The sequence below is a fragment of the Panicum hallii genome, chromosome 2 (assembly GCF_002211085.1).
Source record: "Panicum hallii strain FIL2 chromosome 2, PHallii_v3.1, whole genome shotgun sequence".
Classification (NCBI taxonomy): domain Eukaryota; kingdom Viridiplantae; phylum Streptophyta; class Magnoliopsida; order Poales; family Poaceae; genus Panicum; species Panicum hallii.
Window position 1 is genome coordinate 9,204,542 of NC_038043.1, and position 12,872 is coordinate 9,217,413.

Below are 12,872 nucleotides of genomic sequence, written 5' to 3' on the forward strand. Positions count from 1 at the left end.
GTCAGGGTGGCAACTATCGAGGAGAAGTTGATTCAACATCGGTTGAGATGGTTTGGACATGTATAACGGAGGCCTCCCGAGGCGCCGGTGCGTAGTGGAGTTTTAAAGCGGGGCGATAATGTAAAGAGAGGTAGAGGTAAACCTAGACTAACTTGGGACGAGACGGTTAAGAGAGACCTTAGGGAGTGGAATATCGCTAAGGAATTAGCTATGGATAGGAGCGCTTGGAGATTAGCAATTAACGTACCTGAACCGTGACCTTTGTTATTTTTTGTTTAACCCCTGACTCTTCCTTTGGCTTGTGCTCTTTTTGTGTTTCTTATTCTTATTTTCCGTTTATTCTTATTTTCCGTGGGTTTCATCTCTAGCCTACCCCAACTTGTTTGGAACAAAAGGCTAAATTGTTGTTGTTGTTGTAATAATATAGTAATAAACAATCATCAATAAAAAAGAATAGAACTACAAACCACGCATAAAGATATACTTGTCTGCCACCCATACTATCCATTGTCACTTTGTAGCATGTTCATTGTCTAGCCCATGTTCAACCGTGTTGCTATTACACGCACGCATGCAATGTGGAATTGTGAAGGAGATTAATAAGAAACACTCAAGAAAAAACAATTATGATGAAAAAAGTACCATACCATTAATGATGCCCTAAGGCATAGCTTATCAATGCCAACAGCGACTTAGAGCATCTCCACTGGTCCTTTCCCCCAACAAATTATCACTACAGGAAAACATTATGCTCCAGCAGTCCCCTAATATTTCTCCCTTTCTCCGATAGTTTTTGGCCCATCCTAATATTTCATCCCAATTCCCTAGATAAAGGGAGAATTTTCTGCTCTCCCAGTATTATATTAGACTGATATTATCAGAAAATTGTAAAAGCACCTCCCTAAATAATCCATGAAAGTGGTATATATTGGGACATTCCAATAACACCTTATTTGGAGATGTTTATTGGACGGACTGCTGGAGATGCTCTAGTGATTGAACTAACTTAATGTGTGCCTAATAGGCAGGCAAATCATGTGGCATATCTGTCACCGCAACAATAAACATGATTGAGTGTCTAAAAATTCAAAAGCTTCTTTTTTTAATATGTACTAGACTTATAAAATCCATAATGACCTAGAAATTTTCATACTTGACAATATTCATATAGCAATTATTTGATTAGCGAAAAATAATGAAAAACCTTAATTGAACTTGAGCGAATGTTTTCTAACAAAACACATGATAACCATAACAAATAATTCATATTCAGAATTATTTTTAACCAAAAAATTCTACTATACCAATTCGGAAAGCTTGAGAAATTCTCTTCAGCTCTCTAATATTTTATATGGCTAGTTCAGACTCCAAGTTAGTGAGAAACCAAGTAAATCATTATTATTCAGAACATTGATAGAAAATAACAGACAAGCTCAAAATACAATATCTCCTCAATTACTTGCCCCAAGAATGGCATAAACAGATCACAAGAAAGCTAAAAGATTCCCCTAGAAAATTTTAATTTTCTATACATATTAAGGTAATTAATAAGTTATACTAATTTTTTATTATTAGGAACCCTATAATCTGCAGTTCTCAGAAGGAAGAACTTGTGCTTAAAGGATGATTTCAATAATACAAACCAAAACCATGTCTCTATTGCAACTTTTCTCATATGCTATAAGACGAGAACGTGTATGAACTCATTCTACAGTGACAAATGATGTCTTGCCTAAGGATCCCATGGAAATATGAGGGAAAAGATGGAGGGATGGCTGGGGGAAAAGATTAGAGGAAGGATTAGAAAGAGTGAAAGCTACCATGGACTAGAGGAAGGATTAGAAAGAGACGAACATCCGAAGGAGATTCTTACGTACAGAAGGGGGTCACTCTAGAGGAGGCTGAGTGTGAGGGGAAGTAGCTCAAAGTCCGAAGTGGAGAAGATTTGGATCCAAGGGAAAAGGGAAAAGGAAAAACTGGTATAAGATGTACCGTAAGGAATGTAAGACATTATATTTTTTGGGTGAAAATCATTTTGACTAATGGAGATGTATGTGCCGCAGGCGCATATTTTAAAAATATAGTAAATAAAAAGTTTATAATTACAATAAATTAAAAAATATTGAATCTATTAAGTTAATACCAAGAAAATTTCAAAATCTCCATACATTTCACCCATCAAGCAAGAGTCTTGTATTCAATTGGACCAAAAACCATTTGAATCAATCCTTTCTAGACCTTAACGATTATGAGCAAGTCAACAATTCTGAAATTTAAAATTAAGTATTTTTTTAAATCATTGGATAATGTGATACACGCTAATATGAAAAAAAATCACAAACAACACTTTACTATAGGTAATCTTAAATGCAACAACAAATGAAAAAAAGATAATTTAAAAGATATCATGCAAATCAATTGACCAGTTGATACGCAAGTGCTTGCATGATCAATTTGCAATAAATAAAAAATCGAGCACCATTGATCAGTGTAAATGCAATGAAGGGAAAACATATAACTGAACGGAATTTTTTGAGCAAATCAATTAATCAGTCGTTAGACTAGTTGCTTGCGTGATCAATTTTTAATGTATACATGGAGTATTGTATAACCAGATATTACTATCAAACTGTGAGATAGAGATTTTGTTCACAAAATATTAATAAACTTATCTAATATATGTTCATCAGTAGGTTCTTGGTGACCAGCACTCAATTTTGTTTAACAAATAAATCTAGACAAGCCAAATTAGCGTAGACACATGCATAGATAGCACATACCTATGTCTGGATTGGTTTCGAAGCCATGCTCTCCCAACACCTGTCGATGCAAGTCATAGGGATGGAGGTGCCGAAACAAGTACAGCAGAAGGAGATAAATATTGTGCGTGTGTGCATGCGTGCGTTGTGTGTGTATTTGGGGTAGAGTTGCAACATCACTTATTGTCGATGTTTCGTAGCGCCTAATAGTAAATTTACATCATGTGTTTGCTTGTATGACTTAGCACTCAAAGATACGGGATTTTATAATAGTTCGGGCAACGATACCCTACCTCAAATTGGTGTTTTGGTTCATGTTGCCGAGCTTGAGAGCTCAAATTTTGCAGTAGGGGGTTACAAATGAGGGTGAGTCGTGAAGTTGAAGATGAAGACTGCTAGACTATGCATGTGAGCTTCTAGGGTTGTGAGTGTCGGTGTTTCGAACACCGGCTAGTAAATTAGCGCCACGCTTCTCCGTAGCTCGATGGCTAACACTCAAAGATAAGGGTTTAGACTGGTTCGGGTAACTGCCCTACGTCTAATATGGGTGGTGTGCTTCGTGTTCCTTGAGTTCGAGTGTTAGTGCTTACAATAAGACGCTTGCAAACGATGATGGTGTGTGGGTTGAAAAGTGTTCAGATCCTAGAGAGAGAAGGCCCAACTCCGTCTTATATAGTTCGGCGGGCTGGACTAAAATGGGAGAGAAGGGGTACCTCACCTCTCACCCTGTGGGTTGGCATCCTAGTGAGGAGGTCGGGGGCACTACATGTGTCCTGTCCAGGGACCTTGGTCGGTTGCGCTCCTTCATTTCCCGATGCCAAGTCATGTCTGCCCGTTCCGCGGTGCCGCCCGACGTGGCCTCGGTCTTGTTCGCCATCCCCATGGTAGCATATGGCACCGTCGTACTTGCGGCACGCCCACCCCGGTCCGCCGGATGCGGGCCTCTTGCCCCGTTGGTAGGGTCAGCCTCCCTTGCGGAGGTCGGGGGCTGGGTGCCCCGTTCCTGATCTCGATGGCATGTAGTAGAGCCCGCGAGCTCGGCGCGCCCGCCTCACCCTACACCTGACGGTGGATGGTGACCAGGTACGGCTAGTCCCATCAATCTGATGGGGGTGGCGCAGCCGGCGTGCTTGCAGGTCCGCGGCGTCATGATGGTCCGGCTGATCAGGGGCGCTGGCTCCGATCCATCGGTTCATGGGCGGCGCCCCTCCCCCGGCTGACGGGCGGGGGTCGCGCATGCACATCACATCGGGGCAGCGAGTCAGCCGGGGTCGCGCATGCACATCACATCGGGGCAGCGCATTTAATGCTTTCCCATGCCTTCCCCGAGGGGGCGAGCGGTCGGATTGGTTGTTGGGTCGGCCCTAGCTTCCCTATCCCGCGGAGCTCGTAGTGGGTCGAGAAGGCGCTATGTGTCCGGTTTCGCCTGTTGGGCCTCCAAGCTGCCATACCATCTGGTGGGGTGGCGCTATCTTAGCAGGCCGGTTCGCCTGGCAGGGGTTGGCTAATTCCTTTCTTAGCCCTTGAGGGCTTCTCTTTGGGTACCTGTGGTAACTGACCCCAACAGCAAGTGAGAGAGAAAGAGAGTCGTGTTTCCCCTTTTTTATACATACAAAATGGGACAAGAGACAAAAAGAGAGCATGAGAAAGGAAAAATCTAAAGGGGACCCTACATGGCAGCCTCTTGGGGTCAATCTACTTGTTGCTTAGCTCTTAACTTATTCTTGTCGGTGCTCCTGGGCTAAGGGCGAGTACATTTGAGCCGTCTAATAGGCGGTCTCATGCAATGATATGTCATTGTGAGATGACTGAACAGACAACCTCTACAATAGATTTTTGTTTTTTTGTCACGTAGTAATATCATACCTCTTAAGTTGTGGAATGAAAAAAAAATATCGCAAGTAGTATGACAATAACAACTCGTATAATGGTAAGTAAATGGTCTTATCATCCATAATTTCAGTCTATGAGACGGTTGTTTCACGAAGCCCCCTCTCTCTTTCACGTCATCAAAAATCCTACGTGGATCTGTATGAGATAATTTATAAGATCGCTTATGTATAGCAATGTAATTTCCCTTACCCTTGGCTCCGTTCAGGCATTCAGGGGTCAGCGGGGACGCGTAGGCACACTAGTGGTACGACAGTTTGAAAGTTCACACTCGTCTGACCTTATCCGAACACGACTCCTGCTCTTGGCGGCCCCAAGCTCTGACCTCTACCACATCGAGGCCGGGGGACTTTGCAGCCCCTTACGCAGGTCAATCCCTGATCAACGTGAGACTCAATTGAGGATGCAATGCCCCGCATAGGTAGATTCCCGACCTATGTTAGACTTGGATGGGAGCATGACTTTTGCGCAGGCTGGCCCTGGACTTGGGTCAGACCCAATTGAGAACGACGCTCGCTCGGCCCTATGCCTCAATCGGGGCTGAGTTGGTGGAAGTCTTTGGTTTTGCTGGTTGGTAGGGCATCTTTGTAAATAGCCTGATTGCCACATTCTTAATCGTGTCCTTGTTCTTTTTTATATTAGCTCTATACCCGTAGTATAGATACTCGATATTTATACATGCACGAAAATTGGGAAGAGAGAAGGAGTCAATAGTATTAAATACAACTAATCATGGAAGGAAAGTAATACACATAGGTATCAATCTTTGATTGCATAAGTTATTAATCCAATTCTTAATTTTAGCTAACTAATTTTGGAAACCTTTGGTGCATATGGCATTCATCTATAAAACAAGGAAAGTAATTTGAGCAGATATTAATCCTTGATAGCATGCATCACTAATCCCATCCTTAATTTCAGCCCACTGATTTTGAAAATTTTTGGTGCATATGGAATATATAAACATGGAAAGTAATTCGAGCAGGTATCAATCGTTGATTCCAGCCCACTGATTTTGAAAATCTTTAACCTTTGGTACATATGACATATATCTACAAAACAGGAAAACTAATTTGGTCATATATCAATCCTTAATTGCATAAACTTCTAATCCACCCCTTGACTTGATTTCAGCCAATTGATTTTGGAAAATAAGTAAAGTAATCCAAGCATATATCAATCAATATTGTATAAATCACTAATCCAATCCTTCATTTCAGCCTAATGATTTTGAAAACCTTTGATGCATAGTGGTACACATCTATAAAATAAGGAAATAATCCTGACAGGTATCAATTAACGTTGATTGAAAAAAGTGACCGGCAATTGTCAATGCAAGGTATATTATTATAAATGGAAAGTTTACTGTGATTGATAAAGAAATAAAATAAATGGAAAAATGCACCATATATGCAAATAATTTGGGGTTATAGGATACATGGAATGTGCATTGGTGTGTAGATGTGTTATATACACAATTAAATCATTTCTTTCCTAAATACCAAAATATAATTAATAAAATTAGAGTTAATTAGCAAATTAGAGGCAATCAAGGAGCCCGTGTGGGGGCGCATGCGAGCACACGTGGGGAGGGTTGTGGGGCCGGTGGTGGGAGTTTGGGTGCAAAAAGTTTGGCTGTTTTGGCAGAACCATTTTCTAAGGAGTATCTTTGAGTCTTACTTCACATTTTGGTACCCCGTAGCACAACTAACAGTGGGCTTATTCTAGGTGAGAAAAGTTTTTAATTATTTTGTTCTTTATAATACAGATTATAGTATAGAATATAATGAAGATAGATTCTTAAAATGCCTTGTTTGTTTAGATTTGCATGAGTAGTTAGCTACATGCATCTAAGAGCCATCATACAAGAATGCCTCCTTATTCAGTTTTAATAGGTGTTGTAGGATTAAAGTCTTTATGGTATACTTCGATGATGAATTTCTCTTAAAGTACATCAACATTTGCTACAAAGTCAATGTCATGAGTAAAATACCTTGAAATATGAATGAATTCATATAATATTTATAATTTGAATACTTGTTGATTAAAATTTGATACATTGAAATCGTAATATTTCTACTGATATCTAGCTGATCCAATATTATAGCTAGTAAAAGTGACCGAAACCAAAAGTCAAGTCACTAATGTAAACAAAAATAGAAGAAGGTACCAATCTAAGTTTTAGAGCAACCCACACCTCATTCTGGAACAACTTCTAAGACTAGGAGCATAGAAAATGCTAGTAAAAAAGTCCATAGGAAAGAGAAAAAAAATATAAATTCCGAAGAGAGAATAATAGTGACTATCAAATAAATGAAATTACATTACTTAACTACACTATGGGATTTTAACTTTTCAACAACTACAAAGTGAGAAAAAGAAATTCAAAAACAACACATAGTAAAGGCTATTTCTGCCTGTCGACAATTTCACTTTTTTCATTGAAATGGTCTTGTCTAGAGGCGTATCCATTATCTTAATTAAGCATCTAGAAGCGAATTTAAAAATGACTTACACTTAAACCTTATAAAAAAAGAAAGAAAAAGATCCTTTCAACAATGAGGGTCTAAATCAGCCACCACATTTTTCTACTTAGAAAATAGAAATAAAGAAAATAAGTTGTATGTCGCTTTCCCCGCTTCACCATTAAATAACCTATTTATACCGGCATTTAATTTGTATTTTTTAAAATAGCTATTGATAACTTTTCTTATATTGAAATGATCTACTTTAATACGTAATTTAAATACTTTTGACTCGGTGCGTCACCGATCGTAGCCGGTGACGAAACCGAGTCAGTAGGTGATATACCAAAATTAACCCCGCGTCTCTCCCGAGGCACCAACCATCATTAAAGCCTCTTTCCTCTGGGAACGCCCACCAGTTCTTCATCGGATCTGCTTGTCAGTGACTGTGAAGAGCACGAGGAGGTGCGTTCCCTCGGCCCTTTTAGACTTGTGTTCCTGTCATCCCCTCCGCGAAATTAATTTCGCCTTCCCTTCGAGCACCGGAAAAGGGCGCTCCATTTTGGAGATTTCGCACCCTTCCCTCCCTCCCTCCCTCCCTCCCTCCGCCATTTTCTTCTCGCCCCCCCCCCCCCCCCCCCGCCCCACACACCAACGTCACCTCGCCAGTTGGTGAAATCCCCCACTCCCACCCCAACCGCCCTCGCCCGCCTCTTCAATCCATCTCGCCTTCTTCGTCACGCGGCCGCCGCGAGGGTTTGGGGGAATTTCGGGGCGGAGGCGGCGGCGAGGAGGGCGGGCAGGGGTTTTTTGTTGCGGGAATGGAGGTGGAGGAATCCTCGCCGTCGTCATCGTCGCTGTCGTCTCCGGCAGGGTCATCCGACTCCATCGACCTCAACTTCCTGCCGTTCCTCAAGAGGGAGCCCAAGTCGGAGCCGGCGTCACCGGAGCGCGGGCCCCTCCCACTGCCGGCGCCCCCGGCCCAGACGCCACAGCAGCAGCATGCGGCGGCGGCGGCGGCTCCTGCGGCCTCGGCGGCTCCGCCTCCGGCGACGCCCGACATGTCGTCCGCGCCGGTGATGACGCCGCTGCAGGCGCTGCCGCCGAACCCCGACGAGGACGCGCTCCTCCGGGAGTACTACCGCCTCGCGAGCCTCTACCTCTCGTCGGCGGGGACAGGGGCGATCGTCTCGGCGCCGGCGCCGGGGGCTGCCGCGCCCGCGGTGGTGCAGCCCGGGTCCGGGTCCGTCGTGAAGAAGCGCCGGCCGCGGTCGTCGGAGCTCGTGCGGGTCTCCTCGCTCGGCGTGCGGGACCAGATCTACTTCCGCGACCTCGTGCGGCGGGCGCGCATCACCTTCGAGTGCCTCCGCGGGCTGCTGCTCAGGGATGACGAGCGCGCGGAGTCGCTAGGCCTCGGGGGCGTCGCCGGGTACGGCGGCGGCGGGGACCGGCGCCGCGTCCGCGCGGACCTGCGCGCCGCGGCGCTCATGGCGGACCAAGACCTCTGGCTCAACCGCGACCGTCGCATCGTGGGGTCGATGCCCGGGATCTCGGTGGGTGATGCATTCTTCTTCCGCATGGAGCTCTGCGTCCTTGGCCTCCATGGCCAGGTGCAGGCTGGAATTGACTACGTCAGTGCAGGGCGATCTGCCTCCGGGGAGCCTATAGCCACATCTATAATCGTGTCTGGTGGGTATGAGGATGATGATGACCGCGGCGAGGTACTTGTGTACACCGGCCATGGCGGCCGTGATCCCAATCTTCATAAGCAGTGTGTAGATCAGAAGTTGGAGGGCGGCAATCTTGCCCTTGAGCGCAGCATGGCTTATGGTATTGAGATCCGTGTAATTCGGGCTGTCAAATCAAGACGCGGCCCTGTCGGCAAGGTATATTTCTATGATGGCCTCTACAAGGTTGTGGACTACTGGCTTGACCGTGGAAAATCTGGGTTTGGTGTTTATAAGTATAAAATGCTGCGAATTGAGGGGCAAGAACCCATGGGTACTGTGAATTATCGAATAGCTGAACAGCTCAAGGTGGATGTGTTTGCTGTAAGGCCAACAGGGTATTTGAGCTTTGATATCTCCATGGGCCGAGAGCTCTTGCCAGTTGCACTATATAATGATGTCGATGATGATCGTGACCCACTCTTATTCGAGTACCTTGCACGGCCAATATTTCCTACCTCTGCTGTCCAAGGGAAGTTTGCTGAGGGAGGTGGTGGGTGTGATTGCAGTGAGAATTGCTCAATTGGATGTAACTGTGCAGGGAGGAATGGAGGTGAGTTTGCATATGACAAGACTGGAGTCCTGCTACGAGGCAAACCTCTGGTATATGAGTGTGGGCCACACTGCAGGTGCCCTCCTAGTTGCCCCAACAGGGTTAGTCAGAAGGGGCTTCAGCATAGGCTTGAGGTGTTCCGATCAAGGGAGACTGGGTGGGGAGTTCGGTCTTTGGATCTTATTAAGGCAGGGACATTCATTTGTGAATTCAGCGGGATTGTCCTTACTCAGCAGCAGTCAGAGATTGTGGCTGCGAATGGCGATTGCTTGGTGCGTCCGAATAGGTTCCCTCCAAGATGGTTGGATTGGGGTGATATTTCTGATGTGAATCCTGAGTATGTGGCACCAGACTATCCTGCTCTTCCTGAGTTAAACTTTGCAATTGACGTGTCGAGGGCAAGGAATGTGGCATGTTATTTCAGCCACAGTTGCAGTCCAAACGTGTTTGTCCAGTTTGTGCTGTTTGATCATTACAATGCGTCTTACCCCCACCTCATGATCTTTGCCATGGAGAACATTCCACCATTGAGGGAGCTAAGCATTGACTATGGAATGGTTGATGAATGGGTCGGAAAGTTAACCATGTAGCTGAAGTACCTATTTGGAAGGCCATGCCCTCTTTTGTTTCTGTTTCTTTGAAGTTTTCATAGTGATTCACTTGGGGATCAAGCCAACCACTGACTGAAATTCCTCATCTGGTAATTCTCCTCATTCCTGTGCTTTGATTTCTTTCTTTTGTCTGTACTTCATTCAACTATTTCTTGGAAGTAGGTACTAGTAATTTCCTTCAAAGATGGCTTGTCTTTGTGGCTGAGTTCCATGTGTACTTCTAACTTTGTATTTTGCTTCATTATGTACTCAGATCTAGGCTAATTATAGTATTGCGCAGTTTTGCCTCTAGTTCTTCTGATTTCTCCACCTCATTGCTGATTCAGTGCTTTGTTCATAAATCCATGCTGTAGTTACTGAATAATTGTATATCATTCATTTGCCAAACTGTCTAAGTGCATATGCATGCACAGCTGTGGCCTTGCCAGTTACGTCAACATATAGCATAGTCATCAGTTTAATTCTTTTCCAGTAAGAAAGATGATGATTCTATTGCATAGCCATTAGGTGGCCATCTGCAAGTACCCTGGCCATTGCTAGTTCCTTTTCCTATTACTTTTTGCTTTTTCATGAACCAGGACATGCCTATTCTGACTATAGATGAGGAAACATGATACTTAGCTATTTAGTTGAACCCTGGGGTCCTTATGCTAACCACCGATCAAGGTTTCATCATGAACACGTGTGATACCAAAGATTGATATGTGGTGATATATAGTAGAGTTAGCTGGTGGTATCCTGCAGAAAACTCATGTGTTCGAATGCTATAATGGTAGCTTGTTGCCCTGAACATTAAAAGACTCGGTTGCTTTCTTGAGCATGATTTATGTTCTGATGAATCACTGTATGTACCTTTTAAGAAAATTGGCGGAGCACCTATTATAAATAAAAAAAATCATATATCATCTATTTAGATGATGATGATGATGCCAAGATCAAAATACAGCACAAGTTGAATGCAGCATGCATTCTTGTGTGAGCATACAGACATAGGTATTATGAACAAATACTGGAACTCAGGGTATGAGCTTAGATAATCTGTGTAGATCACTGAAAAATACTAGAGTTTGGGAGATTCTTGGTGCAAATAAATGAAAAAAAAATGTTGGTCTTCGGAGGCTCGGAGCGAACTATATAATCTCATTTCTAAAGAGGTTGATAGGATTGCTTCTTACAGAACAAAACTTTGTAGCAATTAAGATCAGCAAACTTAATTCCACACTACCATCCATGTCGGGCTTCTGAAAGTTGCAGCATTAGCCACCACCACAGCTCAATGAGCTGTAGCTAGTTATGGGAGTAATTGGGTTCTGCTGCTGGACTATAATAGAATACTTCATGAACAAAAATATTTCTGCTTGTTGCGGTAAGCAGCATAGAAACCAAGTTGACACAGGTTCAGTTATATTCTGTGGCAAATTATTTACCCTTTCTCTCTGTTTTTTTTGGTTTCAGATTTTTTTGACCACCCAAATAACCCATATTGTTCACTAACATCCAGTGTCTCTTTCCAGCTATTCTACCTCCAACCGCTCTTTATTCCTTCACTCACTATCACTAATGATCCATTGTTCCCTGTGCATGCCATTGACACTTGTAGATTTTTGAAACAGACACAATTTACCCATTTCTCTATTGTACTCATGCACGAATTTTGCATGTAATTTGACTAGTTTTAAAGAATGACAAGGGGTTGTCAGTTTTCCGATTATTTCTGTATAGTGTTTCCGGTACTTGCAAACGTCACAAAAGTTTCTTATTGTGGTTCTTGCTGTTCCAGAATATGTTTATAGCTTCATGAACAAAATTATTGTGTTGGACATTCCCATTGCCAATTTACATTCTTTGAGTGGAACTATGTGTATCATCTGTTGTTTTGTTCCCCACACCTTGCATGATTAGCTTGAATAGCAGTCTGTCTTTCTCTTTCATTTGCCCCTTTTCTTGTAAATTTTAGTTTACTACACAATATGGTAGTTCTTGATTGTAATCAGTCTTTTAAAAGTCCTAAAATTTTCAGTATCCTGGTTTCAGTCCAATAATGGAGGTTTCCATCTGGAACAATGTTCCTCTTCCAGCGACAGAGGGGCTAACGTAGGGAGGGGCCAAGCTACAACTCATTGTCATCAACTGTACATCAGCCGTGTGTTGTATTGTATATGTTGTGTGATAACCTAGGTGGCTTGGCCAATTTTCAAGAGGCACTCACCTCCGAAAGTATGATGTGTGCTGCTGTAACTAGGCTTGTTCGGCGGAGCAGGCGCTGAGTTTCAGTCTTAACCCCATTTTGTCTCATGGCTACTGCTACTGAACTTTTTATGTACATATATCTGTAAATTATCTAGCTGAAAGTGTTCCTATTTCTGTTGGTAAATGTTGATCCAGCCAGGCTTGCCCCAGTGGCTCATGGAATGGAAGATTTTGCAGAGTCAGGTCATTGCTTGCGCAGAATGCCTCGTTGCCTTGTTCTAGGTCTTGTGGTTCGGATACTGTCAATTTATTTCATCTAGGAGACGTCGGCGTTGTTACTGAGCTCGTGGAACACCTGCTATGCATGATGGATGCTGTTTCGATGGTTCAAAGTTGTGGATCGTTTGGTTCATCCTGTTATGCTTATGCTGCTGCTGCACCATTTGAAAACAAATTGGAGCCACGATCTATTGGTATCTATCTACCCATGGGTTGTCACTGCCTCTGATAGCCAGCCAGTGGCAATATCATTTGCATCATAATTGTTTTCATATCCTACGGGTTTGTTTTTTCACATGGTACATATGGCTACTATGTACTCCCTAGGCTCCAAATAATAGGCGGATTCGACCATTTGAGATACATAACTTCTATTACGTATCTAGGCATAGTTTACA

The 12,872-nt window shown here is 43.3% G+C and overlaps 1 protein-coding gene across 2 annotated transcripts; it reads left to right on the top strand.

The window, feature by feature from the left end:
- The first annotated feature begins 7,757 nt into the window (after positions 1-7,757).
- LOC112880739 (histone-lysine N-methyltransferase family member SUVH2-like) lies at positions 7,758-12,440 on the top strand. Of its 2 annotated transcripts, none has more exons than XM_025945490.1 (2): positions 7,758-10,094; positions 12,026-12,440. In XM_025945490.1, exon 1 carries the CDS (start codon positions 7,936-7,938, stop codon positions 9,982-9,984), a length of 2,049 nt encoding a protein of 682 aa, XP_025801275.1. In that variant the 5' UTR covers positions 7,758-7,935; the 3' UTR covers positions 9,985-10,094; positions 12,026-12,440. The 2 variants fall into 2 exon arrangements, with proteins under 2 accessions (XP_025801275.1, XP_025801274.1); XM_025945489.1 differs by having other exon boundaries at positions 12,040-12,440.
- Positions 12,441-12,872: the final 432 nt, after the last annotated feature.